Source organism: Mobula birostris, chromosome 2 (assembly GCF_030028105.1).
Source record: "Mobula birostris isolate sMobBir1 chromosome 2, sMobBir1.hap1, whole genome shotgun sequence".
Taxonomy (NCBI): domain Eukaryota; kingdom Metazoa; phylum Chordata; class Chondrichthyes; order Myliobatiformes; family Myliobatidae; genus Mobula; species Mobula birostris.
In genome coordinates, this window is record NC_092371.1 from 141,830,993 (window position 1) to 141,856,791 (window position 25,799).

At 39.3% G+C, this 25,799-nt stretch overlaps 1 protein-coding gene across 12 annotated transcripts in view; it reads left to right on the plus strand.

Moving 5' to 3' along the window:
- Positions 1 to 25,799, plus strand: part of eya4 (EYA transcriptional coactivator and phosphatase 4) — a 454,812-nt gene that overhangs the window by 359,677 nt on the left and 69,336 nt on the right. For all 12 annotated transcript variants that reach the window (XM_072249790.1, XM_072249815.1, XM_072249809.1 and 9 more), the window contains one exon: positions 2,881 to 2,964. In XM_072249790.1, the coding sequence (XP_072105891.1) occupies positions 2,881 to 2,964 (84 nt within the window). The remainder of the gene's footprint in view (positions 1 to 2,880; positions 2,965 to 25,799) is intronic.

Genomic DNA, 25,799 nt, shown 5'->3' on the forward strand with positions numbered 1-25,799 from the left:
ATGGATGCAATTGTAACAAGGGCTAACTTTTTATACTTTCCCTAGCTCACTTATGTATTAAGAAAGCTGGATCGTGTAATTTAATTGGAATTGGACTGATTTACCTCACTTGTTGTCTAAAGATATGAAGCAGCTTAGCTTCCTTTTTATTTAAAATTGTCCATTTAATCTCACACACAAACACTGGAGGTTTTGCATCATGTCTCCTAAGGAGGTATAATTATTTTCAAATAAAGAGTCCTGCTGTGTCCCCTTCCCCCTCCTTCCCGAAACCCGATCACCTTAAAATGCACAATTTGTCCTGTGGCAGTATGAGTAAATTTATAGCCGATGGGGCAAGCAGTAATTCTGCTACCTTTCCAAGCTTTTTGTTTCTCCATCACCATTGATTTGAAAGATATTAGTTGCCTCAATACCCTCTGAGTGGTCTTAACACAACACAGCAGCCACTTACGTGAGGTGCTACCTTTCAGATTAGTACCTCTGGGGCATTTAAGGATATAATTTGCACTTAAATTTTTGATCCCTTTAAATTTACATTTCAACCCACAGATAACTATCCCAGTTAGGGCTCAGATCCAGAAATCATTCTATATCTCAGCAACATAGGTCTTTCTGTTTCATGGAAGTAAACACAGGTTCCCTCACAAACCCTCCCACAGCAGATGCATGAGATAACTAGGTTGTAATTGCTGGTCGAAATGCCCCGCCAGGCAATTTGTTCCCCAAGGAGTGCTCACCTGATTTCTGGTAGGAGCGTCTAACCATTATAACCAGGTAGGAGCGGTAATGGGAGTTTGAGACAGTGATGACAAGGAAAGAAGAATCTTTTTATCTAGTTGTTTGAAAGTTCCAAAGGTGGTCAACAAGGAGGGCTTTATTTTAGTAGCTGCAGCCTGTCAATGTCCTTTGTAATCATATTTGATACTGTCTTGACAGTACAGCTTACATTGAGGTTAGAACATTGAAGTCTCTGGAAAAAAAATGCAATTAAACCAGAATCAGAGAGCAATTTCACATTGAACTCATTGTTTCTGACCTTTCTGATTTACACAAGGCAAAGTCTCCACTTTACCGGAGATGATTCAGCTTTAGGACCATTGAAGTGGGTCACAGTGCAATTACACAAGCTCAGTATTTTATTGCAGGTATTCTTGTTTAGTTTATTCATTTTGAGGATTGGGGTGTCACCAGCAAGACTGTCATTTATTGTGCATTATTGGTTTCTCTCTGAAGCTTAATTGAAAAGCAAAAAAGATATGCAGATATTGGAAATCTGTGATAAATGCAGAGAATGCTGGGAAATATCAGCAGGTTATGAAGCAAGTATGGAGAGAGAGGAAGCACTAGTATTGGACTTAGATGCTTGCCAGATCATCTCAGAGAGCAGTTAAGAATCACCTCTTTAGTAATTCTAAAGTCACTTATGAGAAAACCAGATTTTCTTTCCTAAAGAATATTAATAAACAAGTTGAGTTTACATAATAATCCAATAGTATCATGGTAACTATTATTGAAACTGACTTTTTATTCCAGATTTATTTAATTACTTGAAATAAAATTCCCCATTTGCTATGGTGGGATTTGAACTCCTGCCTCAAAATCAATTATCTTTTCAAAGCTCTCAACAGATTTCATCTGTGAGATCTCCATTGGCCTGGCAGGGTAATCAGGATATCTAATCAGTGTGACCAATGATTAGTCACTTGAAGCTGTGTTTTACTGTCAGCTGAAGAAAGGGAGGGAATCATCAGGGCAATCAGAAAAAAACTACAGCAGCAGCCTGGGAAGGAGCACTTCGAAAATACTCAAAATTAGAAGGGAAATCAGTGCATATCTCATCAGTAAAAGGAACAGAAAGAACAGCATAAGAGATTAAACAAAATTAGGTAGGAAAGGAAGTTGTGAAAAGGGCAAAATCAGGCTACAAAGTGAAAAGAGGACGAGTATTTTGGATAAAGGTTTGCTAAATAGAATATAAAATAACTTGGGAAATGTTAAAAATTTTAATTTTTTCAAAAAAAAAGTATTTTTAAAAAGCATCTTATCTAAAAAAAAAGATTGAATCGTACTGAGATGTAGAGAATTCCTGGTATCCTATTCTAATAACTAGAATATTATTTGCAAAAGGCAAGTATTCAAGTGAAGCAAGTAATTAGGAAGGCTGATAGAATGTTAGGTACTGCAGATGAAGTGAAGGTGCGCGATCACATTCTTGAGTACCTTCGCACAATCTGCAATAAGTAGGGTTTCCCAGTGGTCAACCATTTTAATTCCAATCCCACTCACATTCTGACATGATGAGGTCACCTCATATTCTGTCTGGGTAGCCCCCAATCTGACAGCATAAACATTGATTTCTCCAACTTCCAGTAATTTTCTTTCTCCCCTTTCCTCCTTCTTCCATTCCCCACTCTGGATCCCCTCTTACCAATTCTCTTCTCCTAACCCGCTATCACCTCCCTCTGGTACCCATCCTCTTTCCAGCTCCTCTCCTCTTCCTCTCCTATCAGATTCCTTCTTCTTCAGCCCTTTACTGTTACTTCCTATCACCTCCCAGCTTCTCACTTCATACCCTCTCCCTCATCCCCCTCACCTGGCTTCACCTAATTTCCTTCTACCTTGTATTCCTTCCCCTCCCCCCATCCCCTGATTAAATCTCTAAAGATTTAAATTTCATTTATGTGAACAAACCTTTAAATTTACTTAATTCTATTTAGTGTTGTCTGTGGCATTTTGTTTAGATGTGAGAAATATAATTAGTATACATAGTGTCAAGTTCATTCATTTGCATCTTTAAAACTTATTCCACCAAAGGGTAATATTTTGCAATGCAATGTAAAGTAAGTATTATTTCACTGATTATCTTTGTATTTACAGCGAGTATTTGTCTGGGATCTAGATGAGACTATCATCATCTTTCATTCTTTGCTCACAGGATCATATGCACAAAAGTATGGTAAGGTAAGAAATTAAGCCAACCGTGCAGTTTGCTTTCATTATTCATGACAAAGATTTTTGCACTAATAGGAAAAGTTGGGATTTTCTTCTATGTCTCCTAAATGGTTAACTTTATACTGGGTATTTTCCAAAATGATGCTGAATATTTGTCGTGTAACATTGTTCATTTGGCTTGTGGGACTTTGTTGCTTCCTCTAGCAGATAGACACTAATTTTCTTAGAATACTGTTAGGTATTATTGTAGGCTTTTAGTAAAGTAAAAGCCATTGCTTTTGAAAAAGTCCTTGACAAAAACTGAAGCATATGTTGAATGTTTTCTGTTCTTGAAGTGGCTTTGAATGTGACCATTAATGAAATTTATTATTGATGATACCTTTTATGGTAGTATTTCCTAATGTTTGAGGAAAAAAGCCAACTAGACCGTAAAATCACACAAATTCAGGGATCATTAAAAAGACCCTAACTGTACAAATACTGTATGTACAAAGGGAATAATGTTAGGTACAGGAAACATTATGTATTGCCAAAATAATTACATTTATGATATGTTGCCTTTTTATTGTTTTAATGCATTCTAAAATAGTAACTTCGCTTCATTTTTTAAATGTTTGAATTGCCAATCTCATCTTAAGTACTGCAAAATACAAAAATTAATTATTGAGTTTTAAAAATGCAAAATTGGTTGGGTGCTAGTAAAAGGACACTAGAAAGGTATGAATATATTAATCTTAAAAATCATTTGTTAGATATAATATGCAGTTACAGTCACAGAGAAAAGGTTTTTGCTTGTTGACCATTTGCCTGACTTAATTGCTTGAGCAAACTGTGTTTCTGACTTTCAGAGGATTAATTTTGGCAAGTGGAAAATAGACTTTTCAGCCATCACTCAGCATGTATTCTACTTTTGTAGCATTGTCATTAAACAGAAAACCAAACCAATAACATCTACTATTGAAAGAGACTATTGTACTGAGGCCTACTTTTGAACTTTGCAGTCAGTACAGTAGACAGAATAATAAGATTTTTACTGATTTATACTGAAAATCTGTGCAATGGTCAATTGGGGTCAATGTGTCAATGATTTTGCCAGGACTTTTATTTTTATAATAATAAAATGAAGTCTATTGTCTAGTTCTTAAGTCTAATTCAGTCAATTAATGCAGAAAGAAGTGCTGTTTTTACTACATAATGCAGTCTCCTGTTACATTTAAACATAGGTTTTGCATTCAGTACAAGTTATTTTTCTCTTCTTAAGCTTGAACAATGTCTGCCTGCTTGATCTAAAATAACTGGCAAATATTACTTTGTCCAGGTTGAGTAACAAGCAAAATTTACATTCTATCCATCTGGAGTGCTGAAGACAAACAAGAGAAAATCTGCAGATGCTGGAAATCCAAGCAACACACACAAAATGCTGGAAAAACACAGCAGGCCAGGCAGCATCTATGGAAAAGAGTACAGTTAATGTTTCAGACTGAGACCCTTCAGCAGGACTGCTGAGTTCCTCTGACATTTTGTGTGTGTTGCTAGAGTGCTGAAGAGTAGGTTTTTGAAAAGGGAATTAATGACATCTTAACACAGAACCACATCCTGCACTTTTAGTCTACATTAAACCTTTTAACTCTGTCTCTCCAATTTATTTAATAAAACAAAAAATATACCAGCTATTACAGCAATAGCTTTCCCCTTCAAACCAACAGTAACAGGCTTTTGATCAGCAGTAGTGTACAAGTTATTAAGCTGACAGCCAATCATTTCAAACAGCATCATCGTTATAAGTAATTGATCAAACTTTTCAAAAAGCAGAGCATATGGCAGCAAATGCTCTAAACTGATGAGTCAAAACTTGACATTTTTGGTTCAGGCACAAAGCAAATTGTCCATAGAAGAGCTGGAGAGCAGTACATGGCTTAGTGTCTGCAGCCAACAATGAAGTACAGTGGAGGTTCCCTGCAGGTTTGGGGTTGCATTTCCGCAAATGGAGTTGGTGATCTGGTCAGAATTAATGGAATCCTCAATGCTGAGAAGTACAAGCAAATTCTCATCCATCATGCAATACCATCAGGGAGGCATCTGATCGATCCCAACTTCATCCTTCAGCAGGTCAATGACCCCAAACATATGGCCAAGGTCATAAAGAACTATCTTCAATGAAAAGAAAAACAAAGAGCTTGCAACAGATAGGATAGCCTCCATAGAGCATTGATCTCAACATCTCTGGGCAGTCTGGGATTACCTGGAGAGACAGAAGTAGCAAGACAGCCAAAGTCTGCAGAAGAACTGTGGCAAGTTCTCCAAGACACTTAGAACAATCTACCAGCTGATTCTCTTATAAAACTGCACAACATATTACCTAAGAAAACTGATGCAACTTTAAAGGTCACATCAAATATTGATTTGATTACTCTGTTTACTGTTCTTTATAGTAAATTTTTTGATACGTAGAAACTTCATTATTTTTGAAAGCATCTAGTGCTGTATTTGTCAACGTGGAGCAGAGATCAAGTTTGTAAATCTGTTGACATTTTTTGGTTCAGGCACAAAGCTTGTTGGGAACAAAGGATGTTGGGAATGGTGAGGGTGGATCACCTCAGGAGGTGTGTGGGACAGGTGGCAGAGAAGGAGTGCCAGGGGTGGTGCTGGTGCAGACACACCAAGCCCTGGGACACCAGGCAAGATCATTTGATTCCAAACAATTGGTTAACTGATCATTACAGAATGTCCCTCCCTTCCCTTTTCCCAAACTTGATTCCCCTCTCCCTGCCCCCTTCCCACTCTCAGTGCACAATAGAGACCCATATCGGAATCAGGTTTATCTTCACTCACATATGTCATGAAGACTCTTTTTTGCAGCAGCAGTATAGTGCAATACATAAAATTACTGAAGTACTGTGCAAAAGTCTTTGGCACCCTATCTCTGTCTCTCTGTCTCTGTCTCTCTGTCTCTCTGTCTGTCTCTCTCTCTCTCTCTCTCTCTCTCTCTCTCTCTCTATCTCTCTATCTCTCTATCTCTCTATCTCTCTATCTCTCTATCTCTCTATCTCTCTCTCTATATATATATATATATATATATAGTCTAAAACTTTTGCACAGTTATATACATTGTATATAATTGAATTATACAGTGTATATGGGCCGGCTGGGGGTGGAGTGGTATCAGCACTCAACTTGGAGACAGATGGTCCTGAGTTCGAATCCAGCCGGGTCTCAAATTGGCAGCTGCAATATCTGCTCAGAAGAAACGCCTGGCAATCTACTTCTGTACCCCTATAGACAACTATAATATCCATAGGGTCCCCATGAGACAACGACGATTCGATGGCACTCATCATCAACAACAACAACAACAACAACAACAACACTATATATACAGTGGCATGCAATAGTTTGGACACCCCTAGTCAAAATTTCTGTTACTGTGAATAGTTAAGCGAATAAAAGATGACCTGATTTCCGAAAGGCATGAAGTTAAAGATGACACATTTCTTTAATATTTTAAGCAAGAACACTTTTTTTATTTCCATCTTTTACAGTTTCAAAATAACAAAAAAGAAAAAGGGCCCGAAGCAGAAGTTTGGGCACCCTGCATGGCTAGTACTTAGTAACACCCCCTTTGGCAAGTATCACAGCTTGTAAACGTTTTTTGTAGTCAGCTAAGAGTCTTTCAGGACTTGTTTGGGGGATTTTCACCCATTCTTCCTTGCAAAAGGCTTCTAGCTCTGTGAGATTCTTGGGCCGTCTTGCATGCACTGCTCTTCTGAGGTCTATCAACAGATTCCCGATGATGTTTAGGTCAAGGGACTGTGAGGGCCATGGCAAAACCTTCAGCTTGTGCCTCTTGAGGTAGTCCATTGTGGATTTTGAGTTGCGCTTAGGTTCATTATCCTGTTGTAGAAGCCATCCTCTTTACACCTTTGGCTTTTTTTACAGACAGTGTGATGTTGCTTCCAGAATTTGCTGTTATTTAATTGAATTCATTCTTCCCTTTACCAGTAAATGTTCCCCGTGCCACTGGCTGCAACGCAAGCCCAAAGCATGATCGATCCACCCCTGTGCTTAACAGTTGGAGAGGGGTACTATTCATGAAATCCTGCACCCTTTTTTCTCCAAACATACCTTTGCTCATTGCAGCCAAAAAGTTTTATTCAAAAGGTTCAAAGGAGCCTCCAAACAAGCCTGATGCATTTTGGAAACAAGTCCTGTGGACTGATGAAGTTAAAATAGAACTTTTCATTCCACAGATTCACTACTCTCTGGCTAAAAGCATTCTTCCTTACCTCTGTTCTATAAGGTCACCCCTCAATTTTGAGGCTATGCCCTCTTGTTCTGGATACCCCACCATAGGAAACATTCTCTCCACGTCCACCTTATCTAGTCTTTTCAACATTTGGTAGGTTTCAATGAGATTCCCCCCCCCGCCCCCCCCATTTTTCTAAATTCCAATGAGTACAGGCCTAAATGCTCCTTATATGTTAACCTCTTCATTCCTGGAATCATCCTTGTGAACCTCCTTTGGACTCTTTCCAATGATGACACATCCTTTCTGAGATATGGGGCCCAAAACTGTTGACAGTAATTCAAATGCTGCTTGACCAGTGTCTCATCAAGCCTCAGCATTATCTCCTTGATTTTATATTTTATTGCCCTTGAAATAAATGGCAACATTGCATTTGCCTTCTTTTCCAGAGACACAACCTGTAAATTAACCCTCTGGGAGTCTTGCACAAGGACTCCCAAGTCCCTCTGCACCTCTGATGTTTGAATTTTCTCCCCATTTAGATAATAGTCTGCACTATTATTCCTTTTACGAAAATGCATTATCATACATTTCCCAACACTTTATTCCATCTGCCACTTTTCTCCCCATCCTACCAATTTGATTACATCTTGCTGCAATCAAATTGTTTCCTCAGGATTACCTACCCCTGCACCTATCTTCATATTATCCACAAACTTTGCCACAAAGCCACAAATTCCATTATCTAAATCATTGGCAGCCAACCAGAAAAGGCCCCCTTTATTTCCATTTGCTGCCTCCTGCCTGTCAGCCATTCCTCTACCCAACCAACACACATCAAAGTTGCTGGTGAATGCAGCAGGCCAGGCAGCATCTGTAGGAAGAGGTGCAGTCGACGTTTCAGGCCGAGACCCTTCGTCAGGACTAACTGAAGGAAGAGTGAGTAAGGGATTACCAGTATCTTTCCTGTAACACTATAGGATTTTATCTTGTTAAGCAGCCTCATGTATGGCAACCTATCAAATCCCTTCTGAAAATCTAAGTAAATGACATCCAGTGTCTCTCCTTTGTGCACCCTGTTTGTTATTTCCTCGAAGAATTCTACTTTCAGTACTGAGTTGATGATGACCTTAAAATCACCACAGATTCTGACATACTCATCTTTCTCGGCTATTGGGACCATCGGCATTGCCCATGGGCTCCACTCAACCTAGAAAATAATTCCCTCAGCCTCCATGTGCTCTAGCTCACTAGCTATTATATCATGGATGATATAGAACCAGATGGGCTTTGGAAAACTTGGGTCCAGCATTTTCATTTAATTCTATTTTACCCTTGATATGCTGAGTTTCCCAAAGCTATCCTTGAACACTGCTGTGGCATCATCCAGTACCTTTCTTAAATCACTTTCAGTTAACTCAGTTACAGGGGATGTGGCATGCAAATGCTGACCCCCACAATGCCGGCCCTCCTATTTTTACCACATACAAGCCCGCTGTTATGAATGTCATTCACACAGGAGTTATCTTTTCTCCAGTATAAGTTCTTACTTGGATATCTGTAGGCTTCTTTATCTTTGAAACGCTGTTCAAACTAATTTTGTGGAATGACTGAAACAGCTGAACCAGTGTCAGTGCCATTTTAATTAATTTGCTATTCACTTCTGGTGTAAGCCATATTGGTTGTCTCTTGTTAGTTTTAACAATACAAACCTCATGGCTACCCAGTCCTGTGTCACTCTCATTATTATCAGATTTTTTATCAACAGCATGCAGATTTGTGCTCTATTTGAAACTGTAAATTGACTTATAATCTTTATCTTTTCCCTGTGTAGTCCATTTATTTTTGTCTGCCTGACATTCTCCTTGTACATGTCCCACTTTGTTGCATTTTCTACAAGTTTCACCTTTTTGCCTTCATTTGTCTGGTGTATTTGTTTGGCCAAGCAGTTTTCTGTTTAGACATGGTAATTTTGTTCATACTCTCTTTCTTTTGTGACTGCAACTCAGTCGTGTCTCTGGCTGTTGTTTCCATAAATGCAGTGATTTCAACTGCTCTTTTAAATGTGAGTTGTGATTCAGTTAGGAGCTGTTTTTGAATGCTTTCTTGTGAGATTACACAAACTAAACAATCTCCAAGTGCATTATTAAGCCCATTACTGAACTGGCCATGCTCTGATAATTTCTTCAATTCAGCCACATACTGTAAACTGAAATGGACTCCCCTTCCTTTTGATTCCTCTTATGAAACCTAAAGCATTCTGCAATCAACAATTGTTTCAGTTCTAAATATTCCGGCATTACTTTCACAATATCTGCAAAGCTGATTTCGGCTGGTTTGGTTGGAGCGGTCAAACTCCTTAGCAAATTGTATGCTTTTCCATGCAATGGAATCCGCAAAACTGACACCTGTCTTTCATTGGCTATTTCCTTTGCTTCAAAATTCATTCAATTTACAATATCCAGCTATCTTTTGTGCAATTTAATGCATCACACTGATATAACCATCCATTTCTGCTCATTGTTTATTATTATTATCATCCAGTACTCACTGTTTATGAATTTCATCCTATTTCTGCCTTTTTTTTTAAACTCGATCATCTCTTCCCTTCCGAAGAACAGTTTTTAACTTAAATGTCTCTCTGTGCTTTTTTTTAAACTTAACAGCTCATTGCACTTCAGCAGGTAGGTAGTTGCCTCGGGTTCATTTAAAACCTCCTCATTGCCAGTGTTATAACTAATCAAAAGAAAAACACAAAGCTGGAAATAAAGCGTCTTAATTTCATTTTTACCTTCAGCAAGGCTCGTAGTTATGATGAGGTGGTGTAATGACATATGCCATTCATGTACTTTAACATATAACATTTAATGAATTATGTAAACAACAAAGAATGCTTAATCAAACAATATATTTACAATATTACTGACTTATTAAATACACAAGTGGAGATGTATTTTTTTGCAGAAGGATGATCAACCATGATGGTATGACAGACTTATTGGGCCAAGTGGCCTTATTCTGTTCCTGTGCCTCATGATCTTATTTTAATTTTTAACTAAATATTTAAATTTTGTCATGTTTAGCTTAAGCTTCCTATGACATTGTAACATCACAGTACACTTTTGGCATTATATATCAATTGAATCAGTCAGAGTGGAGGTTATCTATGTGTGTGATTCTCTGAAGAGCTGTCCTTCCAGTGAGATACAATGAGCAAGATGGCTATTATTTCTACTACTTCTTTTGTTCCAGTTTCCCTTCTCTGCTCTCAGCCTGCCCTGGCCAGTACCATCACCCTAGTTATTTAGCTATGTAAACATAGTGGACAGATTTCTGGAGCTATTTCCACCTGTATTGAGGAACTGCTCTCAGGGGAAGCATGAAAAGTATTCCTGGAGTTCTGAGAACTTGTAACATAGCCGACATTGCTGTGGAAAACAATGTCCATTATTTTAAAAGTGGTTGGCTGCAGGAATCAAGTGCAGGGTTATTTGGTTGGCAGGAAATGTTCAAATGCTCCCTCAAATATCTGTGCTTTCTTTTCAATTAAGTGTGCTTCATCTTTCAAAATCACACATTTTAGAATATTTGCTTAGGCACAAAAACAGCAATCTTCTTCCAGTCCTGTCAGTTTCACAATTGAAACTGAAACAGTCAAGGTTATGGTTCCTGATGATCACCAGACAGTTAAAGAAAAGTAGTGAGATTACTGATAGAAAAATGTTACTGGTAGACTGACTTTGTTCTGCAAAGCTTTTACTAACATTCGAATATTTTCCTTTCATTTGTTTTTTCAATAATTAGGTAAATAGATGTAATAATGTTTCTGTCTAGGGCACATTGTGAAGGTTCTGTTTTTTTAAATAGAGCTTCTGAAGTAATTTTGTTTGGTCTGGCAAGATCACATTAACAGCTAGCAACCCGCAGAAAGAGTAGTAACTATGACACTGGGATCAGTAGGGAACTTTCTAAGTCAGGTTTTGTCAGTGGCTGAAGTTGTACTGTAGGAAGTGATAAATGAAAGTGATATCAATGCACTGGTTCTCCAAGTCTGTTGGAAAGGTTTCAGGCACAAATTACATGCAGCTTTGTGATGTTAGGTAGCTAAAACCATTTGACATGTCTGCAAATCGTGAACTAAAACTGTCCTTTTAGAGACTTCTCAGTAAACCCGTACAAAGATCTTGGAAGCCACATTGATTTATTTCACTTGCATCGTTTTAGCATAAACACATTTGGGAAAATATATTCCCTGCCTAGAGAAGGCGGCAAAATAAATGTCTCAAATGGGTTGTTTACGTGATATTGCTAAACATTGATGTTTTATCCCTTCAAGTTTTGTCAAAGGACTTGGCAAAGTTCTGCAAAGAATTGCCAAATTATAAACAGGGGTGGATGTTATTCACTAAAACTTCAATATGTTTCACAAATACTTTGAAAGGAGAGAAATCTCTTTTGGCTTGAAATGCTATTATTGTAACATCTGTCCCAAAGGTAGTATTGCTTTTGGAACTTCGGCAAAGCAACAGATCCTTCTGCAAACTTTGTTAGGCATCAGAGTTACAGTTAAAAACCGGTTCCATGCTGCAGTAATCCCTTGAACACTTAGATGCTCCAACATGCTTTGAATCCTAAGCATTCTTAAGCAGAGTGTTTTATTGATGATCCTACATAAACAAATAATGATATTTCTAGCCCTGCTTCATTCACTCTCACTGACTCACTACTCCTTCAATGACTTTTCACAGCTCAGTTTCCCCCCCCCCACTCTGCTCCATTCATCATTTCTGCATTGCTCCATTCAACATCACTCACCCTTCAGTCACCACCCCTCACTGGCCCGCTCCCCGTCTATGCCATTGCCTTTTCCCTATCCCACTCACTTCCACCTCGCTGACCCTCTCACTGTCGCTTCACTGCTCCATTAGCTGCCCCTTCCTACCTGTGTCACTACCTCCCCCTGTTCTCACTGTCCCCTTTCTGTCCCTCTGGCTGCCCCTTCTCTGTCCCTCTTTTTATCCCCTCTACTTAGATCCAATTAATCCAGCCCTGGTTTTTTGGTCCACAACTCAATTGGGCCCATGGCCTATTTTCATTTTATTCTCCAGGATTCTGTGCCCCAGGTCCATGTCAGATGAAGTTCGGTCACCCAGGCTCTGTATTTGGTAGACTCCAGGGCACTCATCAAACAGTAAAAGTGTAATGATGGGTTTGTTGAATCCTTCCCCTGCCCTGTAACCGCAGTATCTGCGGCACTGCATAAGGTATCCCCACATATCTCCCAAGGACATCATAAGGAGTAGATGCCATTGTAGGGTACACCCTCGATGCCTCATTCTCTGTCAGTTTTTATATGTAATCTGACACTCCATATCAGCATGACTGGTGTCTGCCCTACCATTGAGGCAGCAAGTGTGGTGGGAGGCTATGTGGAACAGATATGGATCTGGTGGGGCTTCAGAGGCAGGAAATGCAGACAGGCCATTCAGACCCACCCCATGGCCATGAGTCGTGCAATGCCTTCCTGAGCTGTCTCCCTTCAGACACCAACAAGCACCGGTTTGCTCAGCTTGTGGGTTCAAGTGTTTCTAAGATTTCCCAAAACACCTCTTTGAATTCTTTCTGTACTTAAATAAAGTTCTAAATCCAAGCTATATGTGACCATAGCAATAATGGGGAGTTTTCTATATGTCAGCAGTTGTTATTACTCAGTACTAGAACTGAAGCAGGATGTAAACAGCTATGAAATAGAGTAGTTAATTTATGTACAAAAGATTTTTTTATCATTTATTCACAGGACATGGACAACACAATTATTTATTGCCCATTCCTAATAGTCCTTCAGGAGGCGACATTTGGCCTCCTCTTTGAACTACTGTATTCCGTGTGGTGAAGGTACTCCAACAGTGTGTTAAAAGTCAACCACATTCCTATGGCTATGAAGTTACATATAGGCCTGACTGGGAAAATGCATCGGATTTCTTTCCCTAAAGGAATTAATGAACCAGAGAGTTTTTCACAACGTAGTAGTTTAATGGTTACCATTACTGGCGCTAGTCTTTCATTCCAGATTTGTTTAAATCTCATGGTGGGGATCTCAACTCATATTGCCAAATCATTAGTTCATTTTTCTGGATTACTAGCCCAGTAGGAATAGCACTATTTCACTGCACCAGACAAGTTAATGGATATAGCGTAGAATTTTGGGTATTGTTACAAATCACAGGGCTAAAGTAATCTTTTGTTGAAATGAAGGTAGTTATCAACCCCTCCCATGTCCTTATTTAACAATGCTACAGCTGGATTACACAAAATATTAAACTACACTGACTAAAAATGAAAAATATATTTATCTTTACATGACAGATTACACTTGCTGCCCAACACTGCAGTTCTCTTGACTGAAACTAGACTGTTATTTGATTCAGTGGCAATAATCAAAAATAATCAGGTGAAAAGAATCTTTGGATCAGTTGACAGTAATGTGTCTGGTAATGGCCCACTCAGTTTGAATGGCCACCAATTCTCATTGGGGAGGGACTGTGGCACCTTTCTGTCATTTGAAGGTGACCATCGGCAGCCTCTTGGTTTCTCTGCAGACCTTTGCATGAACACTCCATTAAAAGAACAGATAGGATAGGATTCCATTTCTATACTAACAGGTCCTGCTTTCCGTCTTTGATTGATAATGCAGTTCACATTCATCCTAACATCCAGATTATTTGTTACTTTAAAGTCCAAGGAAGTTCATCGAGCCTTTTATGTATGTTGCTTTGGATTTCCAGCATCTTCAGAATTTCTTGTGTTCAGAGTCAGAGTAAACTGGGTGATATGAGCTGAATACAAGCCACAGTGTTTTGAATGAGTTTAAATTTATAGGCAATGGAAGATGACGAAATAAAAAAGTAAAATTCTGCTTACCATTGTAAAATTGCTCTGCCAAAATGTTCTGCATATTTCTGAATGTATACTGTTCCCAAGGCTCAGTAAGTTGAGAAAAAATTGTAATTTTGAGAAATATGACAACCTCATACAAAGTATTACAGCTCAGTGTTTTTTTCTACAAGAAGTAACTTTGTACAGAAAAGCAGCTGCCATTCATGAGTGAGGCTTTTCGTGCTGTTAATGGACTTTTAATATAATGAGTGCGAAGAAGGAAGACCACAGCTGTAAAATTCAAGACAGGTGGAAGATTAGGTTGTCTTTCCCAAACCATGCAATATAACCATATAACAATTACAGCACGGAAACAGGCCATCTCGGCCCTCCTAGTCAGTGCCGAACGCTTAGTCCCACCGACTTGCACTCAGCCCATAACCCTCCATTCCTTTTCTGTCCATATAGTTGTCCAATTTAACTTTAAATGACAACATCGAACCTGCCTCAACCACTTCTGCTGGAAGCTCGTTCCACACAGCTACCACTCTGAGTAAAGTTCCCCCTCATGTTACCCCTAAACTTTTGCCCCCTAACTCTCAACTCATGTCCTCTTGTTTGAATCTCCCCTACTCTCAATGGAAGACGCCTGTCCACATCATCTCTATCTATCACCCTCATAATTTTAAATGCCTCTATTAAGTCCCCCATCAACCTTCTACACTCCAAAGAATAAAGACCCAACTTGTACAACTTTTCTCTGTAACTTAGGTGATGAAACCCAGGTAACATTCTAGTAAATCTTCTCTGTACTCTCCCTCTTTTGTTGAAATCTTTCCCATAATTCGGTGACCAGTACTGTACATAATACTCCAAATTTGGCCTTACCAATGCCTTGTACAATTTCAACATTACATCCCAACTCCTATACTCAATGCTCTGATTTATAAAGGCCAGCATACCAAAAGCTTTCTTCACCACCCTAACCACATGAGATTCCACCTTCAGGGAACTATGCACCATTATTCCTAGATCCCTCTGTTCTACTGCATTCTTCAATGCCCTACCATTTACCATATATGTCCTATTTTGATTAGTCCTACCAAAATGTAGCACCTCACATTTATCAGCATTAAACTCCATATGCCATCTTTCAGCTCACTCTTCTGGCATAAATCTCTCTGCAAGCTTTGAAAACCTACTTCATTACCCACAACTCCACCTATCTTAGTATCATCTGCATACTTACTAATCCAATTTACCACCCCATCATCCAGATCATTAATGTATATGACAAACAACATTGGACCCTGTACAGAACCCTGAGGCACACCACTAGTCACCGGCCTCCAATCTGACAAACAGTTATCCACCTCTACTCTCTAGCATCTCCCATCCAGCCACTACTGAATCCATTTTACTACTTCAATATTAATACCTAACAATTGAACCTTCCTAACTAACCTTCCATGTGGAACCTTGTCAAAGGCCTTAATGAAGTCCATATAGACAACATCCACCACTTTACCCTTGTCAACTTTCCTAGTAACCGCTTCAAAAAATTCAATAAGATTTGTCAAACGTGACCTTCCACGCACAAATCCAGGTTGACTGTTCCTAATCAGACCCTGTCTATCCAGATAATTAAATATACCATCTCTTAAAAATACTTCTCATCAATTTACCCACCACTGATGTCAAACTCACAGGCCGATAATTGCTAGGTTTACTCTTAGAACCCTTTTTAAACAATGGAACAACATGAGCAATATGCCAATCCTCCAGCACCATCCCCGTTTCTAATGACATTTGAAATATTTCTGTCAGAGCCCCTGCTATTTCCACATTAACTTCCCTCAAGGTCCTAAGGAATATCCTGTCAGGACCCGGAGACTTATCCACTTTTATATTCCTTAAAAGTGCCAGTACTTCCTCTTCTTTAATCATCATAGTTTCCGTAACTACCCTTCTTGGTTCCTCTACCTTACACAATTTAATATCCTTCTCCTTAGTGAATACCGAAGAAAAGAAATTGTTCAGAATCTGCCCATCTCTTTTGGCTCCGCACATAGCTGTCCACTCTGATTCTCTAAGGGACCAATTTTATCCCTCACTATCCTTTTGCTATTAATATAACAGTAGAAACCCTTGGGATTTATTTTCACCTTACTTGCCAAAGCAGCCTCATATCTTTTAGCTTTTCTAATTTCTTTCTTAAGATTCTTTTCACATTCTTTATATTCCTCAAGCACCTCATTTACTCCATGCTTCCTATATTTATTGTAAATATCTCTCTTTTTCCGAACCAAGTTTCCAGTATCCCTTGAAAACCATGGCTCTCTCAAACTCTTAACCTTTCCTTTCAACCTAACAGGAACAAAGATTCTGTACCCTCAAAATTTCACCTTTAAATGCCCTCCATTTCTGTATTACATCCTTCCCATAAAACAAATTGGCCCAATCCACTCCTCCTAAATCCTTTCGCATCTCCTTAAAGTTACCCTTTTTCCAATCAAAATCTCAACCCTGGGTCCAGACATATCCTTCTCCATAATTATATTGAAACTAATGGCATTGTGATCACTAGACCCGAAGTGCTCCCCAACACAAACCTCTGTCACCTGACCTATCTCATTCCCTAACAGGAAATCCAACACTGCCCCTTCTCTAGATGGTACCTCTATGTATTGCTACAAAAAACTATCCTGCACACATTTTACAAACTTCAAACCATCCAGCCCTTTTACAGTATGGGCTTCCCAGTCTATGTATGGAAAATTAAAATCTCCCACAATCACAACCTTGTGCTTACTACATATATCTGCTATCTCCTTACAAATTAGAAATATGCAACAAAAACTAAATCCTGTAGTGTATCAAAGTAACTAACCTGTAATATTGTGAGAAATAATCAATGGATTAAAATATAATGTTAGCAAATGCAAAACTGTGATACTGTTCCACATTTTGAAAGATTTAGTGCAACTATAGTGCCAGGTCCATAAGCCATGTTGAAAGCAAATTGGCCAAATTTTTGCCCATGAAGAAACTATAGATCAAGCTTGAATTTCTGGGTTCTTTCTCATTGATAGAAGAACAATTCCTGCATAAATTGGTCAATAACCATATTGGCTGGAGTCTATTAATTTCACGCACATCCACTCTAACCAGCTACCGCCTCTTCCCAGGCAAAACAGAGATAACATTCTCTTCACCTTTCAAACCATCAGCTTCTGCATCCAATGTGGCCTTTGCCATTTCTACCAACTCCAATGGAATCCTGCCATCAGCTACACCTTCCCCTCCCTTCCCATTTCTGCTTTCTGCAGGCGCTATTCCACAGATTCTTTCCCACTCCTATCTCCCCATCCCATGCATTTACCCTGCAACTGTAGACTGTGCAACACTTGTCCCCACACCTCCCATTTATCACCATCCAGGTGAGGCAGATATACACATTCCTCCAACCTTGATTATTGCAGTTGGCCATCTTGAGCTTCTGGGTGCATGTCAATCCAACTTCTGCTCCCGAGTCTGACCCAGCCTTCTCCACTGTCACAGTGAGGCCCAATGCAAAGTAAAAGAGCAACACCTCATGTTCCACTTAGCCTATGAAAACTGAATTTCACTCACACCCCCTTTCTTCCTTACCCACTCATCAGTCCATCCAGAATCCCTCTCCCTTTGTTCATCCTTTCCCTCCTTCTGCTCCCCCCCACCATTACTGAGACTTATCACCCTCCCACACCTAGTTCCATCTGCCCATCATCATATCTAGTTTTGTCTGTCAACTACCACTCTCAACACTCCCACCTCCCCTCCTGGACCTGGCTCAATCCACCCTTATCCCTTTGCCTCCAGAGATGACACATCGCCTGCTGAGTTATTCCAGAAGTTTGCATTTTGCTCCAGATTCCAGCATTTCCATTCTCTGCCATCTCCTGGTTAGAATTCCAGATATTTCCTCATGTAGGTAGCAGGTACTTCTCATGGGTTAATGAGGGATTTGAATTAAATGAAAACGTGATTACTTTGTCACAACGGTTGCCTGAAGATCCTGGGGAAATACTTATTTCAAGCTGCCCAAGCTGACAGAGTTATTACCATTAGATCCTAATATTATTAACTTGTGCCTCACTAAGAAGCCACAGAGATGTCTAAAATAAAATCTGGCAATAATCAAATAATAACGATGATAGCAAATGAATGATGTCAATATAAAATTGCCTGGGCTTTGGCAAAAACAAAGACTATATGATTCATTGTGAAAACTGATCGCAGATAAAGAACTGATCGAATAGACAGGGAGTAAACTCCTTCTTTATCTTTCCTTATTTTGCTGCCTGTATATCAATCAGATTGGTTCTAAAAGTCTCACTAACAAAGAAGTTTGTCAAAAAATTCAATGGCTGTATAGTTTCAACATTCTGCAATTGAAAATCAATGTTTCCTTTCCAGAGTGAAATATGATGACAACTATTTCTGGCTTGTTTCATGTCACTTCAGAAATTCAACTGAACGCCTCCAGACATGAGTCACCTTTGCGTGCCGAGAATGATTTCTGAGTCGGGGTGCATATAATGAACCAATTCCCCGTGCAGTGTTCATTTTAGAACATTGTGGGGGAACTTGGACCACTGCCGCAGAATCGGTCATCAGTGCTCACTCTCAAGGCAAGCAGAATTACCAGGCTGTCATCTAGTGGTCTACAAGCTTACACGTTGCAAGTTTGCTTATTTAATTTGAAACTGTGAACCACTAGTTATAAAGTCCTAAGGTCTTTGGCCATGTTACTGGAAAAAGTTAACAAGAGAAACTCTACAGAGCAGAAATAACAACTATTACTTTGGAATGTAGAAAGAAGCATAACAATTAGGTGATATTTTTAACTTAGATTGAATACTGGAAGCTTGTGATTAGCGATGGAAGGCAGTGAAAAGTAATATTGGGTAGGAACACCATTGAATCAGTACCTGTAGATTTCCCACTCTTGTTAAAACTTGCTCCAATAGCTCTCTAGCTCTGACCTTATATCTACATATAAAGTCTCTATTCCCACAGTGGAATCTCAGAAAGTACAAAGCTGTCTTCCTCATTTGAGTTTAATCTGCTGTTGTGAGGCATGGTCACGACTGTAAAGAATCCTTCTTCAGCAGCCCACCAGTTCAAAATGAACAAAGAACATAAGAAAGAGAAAGTGAAAAGAGACTGATACCGAAAAGGTATAAATCATAAGAAGGGCAGAAGGGACAAATAGTAAAATTATAGGCTGGTTACTTCTTACATCAGTGCTTGGGAAATTGGAGAAGGAGATTCTTAGGGATACGATTTACTCACATTTTGGCTTATTAGGGACAGCATGAATTTATGTGGCAGATATCATGTCTTACAAAGTTGACTGAATTTTTTGCGGAAGTGAAGAAGTTTGATGAGAGTAGGGAAAATGGTTTTGTCAACATGGATAAAGCATTGGGCAAAATTCCACATGGCAGATTGATATAAAAATTAATGCACATGAAACCAACAGAGACTTGGTAGATCAACTTCAAAATTGATTTAGGCACAGAAGATAGAATGTAGTGGTGGGTTAACTAGAGGTCTGTGGCCAGTGAGGTTCACAGGGATGTTGGGACTTCGGTTATTCATGAAACACTTGAAAACTTCTATAGATGTGCTGTGGAGAGTATTCTGATAGGCTGCATCATTGTCTTGTGGTGGGGTGGGGGGTGCTGTGGCACAGGATTGAAAGAAGCTATAGAAGCTTGTAAAATTAGTCAACTCCATCTTGGGTACTAGCCTCTGTAGTATCCAAGACATCTTCAAAGAGCGGTGCCTCAGAAAGGCAGCATCCATTATTAAGGGCCCCCATCACCCGGGACATGCCCTCTTCTCACTGTTACTATCAGGAGGAAGTTACAGAAGCCTGAAGGCACACAACATTGTTTGTATGAAGAGTGCCCTATAAATAAGTTATTAATTTTTATTATTATTGTCACCATTGTAACATGTGCTTATTTGAGTTACTGTCAGTTTGAACCAATCTGACCATTCACCTCTGCCTTCTATTACTAACAAGGTGTTTTTGCCCACGGAACTGCCACTCGCTGGATGTCTGTTGTATTTTGCACCGTTCTCTATAAACTCTGAAGACCATTGTACATGAAAATCCCAGGAGATCAACAGTTTCTGAAATACTCAAGCCACCCTGCCCTGCACCAATAATCATTCCACTTTCGGAGCCACTTAGATCACATGTTTTCCCCATTCTGATATTTGGTCTGACCAACAACTGAAGTTCTTGACCATGTTTGCATGCCTTATGCATGGAGTCACTACACATGATTGGCTGATTAAATATTTGCATTAATGAGCAGGTGTATCAGTGTACCCAATAAAGTGACCACTGACTGTGTGTTGACCTATCATCAACGGATCTAGGTTAGGCCACTACACAACTCTCACTAAGGCCTGCACTTTATTGTCTCTGTACAAACAACAACATAACTATGTTGACCCCAGGCCAACAACTTAAGACATGAATTCTACTGTTCCTTCTGTACCAATACTCAGACCACTTCTACAATTTATAGCACTGAAATAAAATATCTCCCATTGGCCAAACAATCAATCCTCTTTCTCCCACCTCTTGGCATGGGGATTCTTCTTTGCAATAGTTAGTTTCCAGAGTTCTCACCACTTTGCATTTGAAGCCCCTAATTCTTATTGTCTTCCCTTATCAGTTCAAATGTTGCACTTCAATCTTCTTGGCTCAAGGATATCTAACTAACCTGTGTCAGATTCCTATCGGATGTAGCCAAAGGCTACACAACTCCATGCTTTAGGATACTTCTTTTGTTCTAGTCAACTCTGGTTCAAACCAGTCAAATACAAACACTGGGCCAAGATAACAAGATTATTTCTGCAACACACACATCAAAGTTGCTGGTGAATGCAGCAAGCCAGGCAGCATCTCTAAGAAGAGGTACAGTTGACGTTTCAGGCCGAGACCCTTCGTCAGGACTAAGATTATTTCTGCAAACCTGTCATTGTACACTATAAAGAACTATCTGAGAACAATCTCAGGTCTAGCAGATCGATAGCAGAAACTCTTTGTGTCCACATTCAATTGCTCTGATTAAGTTATCTCTGAGCAAAATTCAGTTCAAAAAACTTCACAAAATGGAGGTTACATAGCAGCTTCTCAAGATGGCAGCCTCCATTCCTTCGAGCATGTGGCAGGAATGAAGACATTCAGTTTGCCTACTTCCACTGCCCTTAACCTATTTGAGTTTGCTGTTTTCTTCCATATTTTAATTCCTTCCTGGCCAACAGATATTTGCACTAATGAGGAGTTGTACAGGAGTTTGTGATGAAGTGTCTACTGAGTGTGTGTGTGTGGGCTAATTTGTAAGTTTGCCAACAGCACAACAATTGATGGACCTGTGGATAGTTAGGAAGCTTGCCAAGTTATACATAGAGTATAAATCAGTTGGAAATAGGGGAGAAAAACAGCAGATGGAGTTTAGTTCGGTTAAGGATAAGATGCTGTACCCTGAGAGGTCAAATGTACAAGAAAAGTATATAGTAAAAGGCAGGAGCCTTAAGAGTGTCAGTGTTCAGAAGAATATTAGGATACAGCTCCATAGCTGCATGAAAGTGGTACAAGTAGGTAGGGTGGTGAAGGAGGAATATGGTACACTTCACTTGATTGGTTGGGGCTTTAAGAATGAAACTTGGGAAGTCATGCTGCAGCTGTATAAACTGGTTAGATACATTTGGAGTACTGTGTGCTGTTCTGGTCATCACATTACAGGAAGAATGTTGAGGTTTCACAGAGCATGCAGAAGAGTTTCTCTTGGATGTTGTCTGGGTTAGAATGTATTAGCCATAAGGCAAGTTTGGACAAATTTGCAATGTTTTATCTGGAGTGACAGAGGCTGAGAAGCGACCCGACAGAAATATATAAAATTATGAAAGACATAGTCAGATAGATAGTAAGGTTTTCTTTCTCCCCAGGTTGTAAAGTCAAATATTAGAGGGCATAGCTAGGTGAGAGGGGAAAAAATTAAGGGACATGTGAGTGGCAGGTATTTACACAGCAAGTGGTAGGTGCTGGAAATGTACTGTAAGAAGAGGTAGTACAAGCATATACGATAGCAACATTGATAAGACATTTTAGCAGTCGCTTGACAGGCACATGAATTGGTATGGAATGGGGGTAGGGGATATATAGACCACGCATGGGCAAATGAAATTAGTTTAATTGGCATCATGATTAGTGCAGACATCATGGGCCGGAGACCTTGTTTCTGTGATTTACTGATCTGTGTTCTGTGTCATAGAAAGTACATCTCCAAAATTGATTATAATGTGACAATTAAATATAGACTAATCCTTTCTGGGAAGAAGAAACTAATAAAAAACCATTCATTTTACTTATCAACTCCATGAAATTAAACTCCACAGGAAACCAGCTCACACCGGCTTCTAAAATTATCCACAAGAGGAACATTCCCCAAAAACTCAAATTTTTCATTTTTAAATTCTGTTGAAAATGAAATAAATGGCAGTTTAACAGTTTTTGGAGGAAAACATAAATTTAATGCTCTTATTTATTGAAGTGGCACTTTGCTGATTTTAACTTTCTGCTCTGTGTAAATTATGTATTTGGCAATTTTTCAGGCTATCTGTGTCATTTTGATTTGACTGCAGATGTCTAATGAGCAAAGTATAAAAATTAATCTCACAGCAGGGAAAACAAAGTTTCGAAATATTTTTAGATTGAGTGCAATGTCAAAATTGCTTTATTTTTACAAGTATGGACAGGGTACTATAAGTTTTTTTATAACAACAGAAAGGCAAAAAATGAGCACTATTCATACAGCATTGCAATCATAAGCAAGTGTTCATTTGACTTTATTCAAACTTGATGCAAGTTATTGTATGTCTTCTGAGGCCTGAAATGTGCAAATGACTGACAACGCAACTGCGGAGAATTGGTGCACTGTTTTTCAGGGTTTGTATTCAAATCGTAATATGTGTGTATTTAAAGAAGAGGCCTTTGGTTTATGTCACTTGCAACTTAATTCGCAAAGATTTCATTTAGAGATTTATTTATTTATTTACAGCCTTTCAAAAACTGCAATATTAAAGCCCCAAATAATAACCTTGTTTACTGTATATTTGACATGGATATGGTGTCATACACACAAGCATAATTCACATCCGGAAATAAATGTTCCATCAGATTTGTGGTGTGATATAAACTGAGCCGAAGTGATTCTTACTGCAATCTCATGGCACTAAATAGTCTAATGTCATTTTGAAGCCTACCTACTTATCCACACTTTTAAACATCCATCCAAGAACAAGATTTTATCATAAAATTATAAAGTTATTGTGGCACAGAAGGAATCCATTCAGCCCATCAACTCTATGGTAACTCCTAATAAAGCAATCTTGATTCCCATTCTTCCACACATTCCCCATGATATGGGTATAAATCTGTTTTAAAATCTCTTACTCACTGAGTCCATTACAAGCAGAGCTCTGCAGCACAGGTAGCATCTGCAGAAAATATTACTCTCACCTCCTTTGTATACAGCTTGATTTTTTCATTTGTTCAAAGTTTTAACGTAGAAAGTTAACTGCCCTTTAATGAGATACCTCCCATCATTGTATTGCATGTTATGATCTTCTAAACTTCTATCAAAATTTCCTTTCAACTTTTAGTCTTGATGAGAACATTTCTAGCGTCCCCCATCTAACCTTATGTCAAATTCTTCATGCATGGAACCATTAATGTAAATCTCCTCTGTATGCTCTCTAGAATACTCACATCCTTAATGCTGTCGAGACATGCAGCAGGGGAACAACTCATTTGGCACAGTGAGTTTTTGCCACTCCAACCAATTACACTGCTCCTATGTGAATTTCACTACTCCAACCAATTACACTACTCCTATGTGAATTTCACTACTCCAACCAATTATACTACTCCTATGTGAATTTCAGGTTTTATTTTCTTTATATTTCCATCCTCCCCACCCCACCCCCCACCACCACCCTCTCTCCCATAGATTCTATCACTCACTCACACTGTGCACTTTACTTTGGCCAATTAATCTCCCAACCTACATGTCATTGGGAAGGGGGTAAACGAAACAAAGCACCTGGACAAAATTAGCATGGTCACAAAGTGAACCCTGAAACATGTGGTCATAGGGAGAACAGACAGCCTCCAAAGTGAGTACTGGATGTAGATATCCGGCACTGTGAGGAAGCAGTTCTGTTCTTCCCGAAAGTATAGTGACAGTACTGGATGCAAACTGGCATTATGACCCTAATAAGCGTTGTCTAAAGATGGAATGCAACCTCGGTTTGTTCATCTATCTGTCTAAGAAAGAATCCCAGGATACCATTAACTTCACTTACCACAATCCATTGGGCTTCCCCATCTCCAAAATTTAGGCACATTCACACCAAGGTCATTTTTCCAGCACATCTTTTAGAACTATGGCATTTAATCTTTATTTAATAAAACCACTTTAATATTGTCAAATCATTCTTTCTGCTAAGACTCATTTTCTGTATTAAATTCCATCTGCACTTCTGTTCTTAAATGACCAGCCTCCGTGGTCCTCTGGCAGGCTATGTATCACCTGCATATTCGGAAATTAACCAGCATACTATGTCTGAGATGTTAACTTACATAATAATACTACTCCATGGACCATCTTGCCTATGCTTACCAAAAATAATTGACTTTCCCATCTCCCTCTCCATGGCCTTTTAGTTTACAGCTTTTCAAGAGCTCATCCTAGTACCTTTTAAATATGACAAGTGTTCCTGTCTCCATTTAAAACAGTGATTTCCAGAATTTTGTCTAATTGGGTAAAAAGGAGGAGTTCCATTTCCTTCTACTACCCATTGTGCTTTGCCCTATTCCTTCTTCACCTTTCCTGCCTATCTCCTCCCTGTTTCCCCTCCCCCACGCCTTTATCTTTCCCCTTACTGGTTTTTCACCTGGAACCTACCAGCCTTCTCCTTCCCACCCTCCCCCCACCTTCTTTATAGGGCCTCTGCCCCTTCTCTCTTCAGTCCTGATGAAGGGTTCCAGCCCGAAACGTTGACTGATCGTTTGCACGGATGCTGCCCAACCTGCTGAGATCCTCCAGCGTGTTGTGAGTGTTGCTTCGACCGCAGCATCTGCAGCATATTTGTTGTTAGTGTCCCTGCTCATGCCCTAAGAAGAGCTCCAGTAGTGCATCCTCCATGTAGGGTCCTCTACACATTGACTTAGGAAACTTCCCCAAACACTTTCCACCGCGTCCAGGCACTCAGCACTCTGTGTGTCCTTGTCAATACCATGGAAACTGGAATCTCCCACTCTTCACATCCTTCATTGGTTTAGTGACCAAAACTATGGAGAGTAATTCAGCTGTGAAATATCTGGTGTTTCATCCAATTCCAGTATAATTTCTCTGTTCTGATACTCTATGCATTGACTGATAAATACGGGTATTTCTTAAGTGTTCTTAATCACCATACAGTATATACCTGTCCCTCTACCTTCAAGTATCTGTACACTTGTATTCTGAGATCACTCTCGTCTTTAAACATAGGATGCAGCTAAGTACAGCACATCACCCCACAATGTTCTGTCAAACTAATTATACCAATAACTCCCTCTTCCCCCGACATTAACCTCCTTTCTTGGCGTATT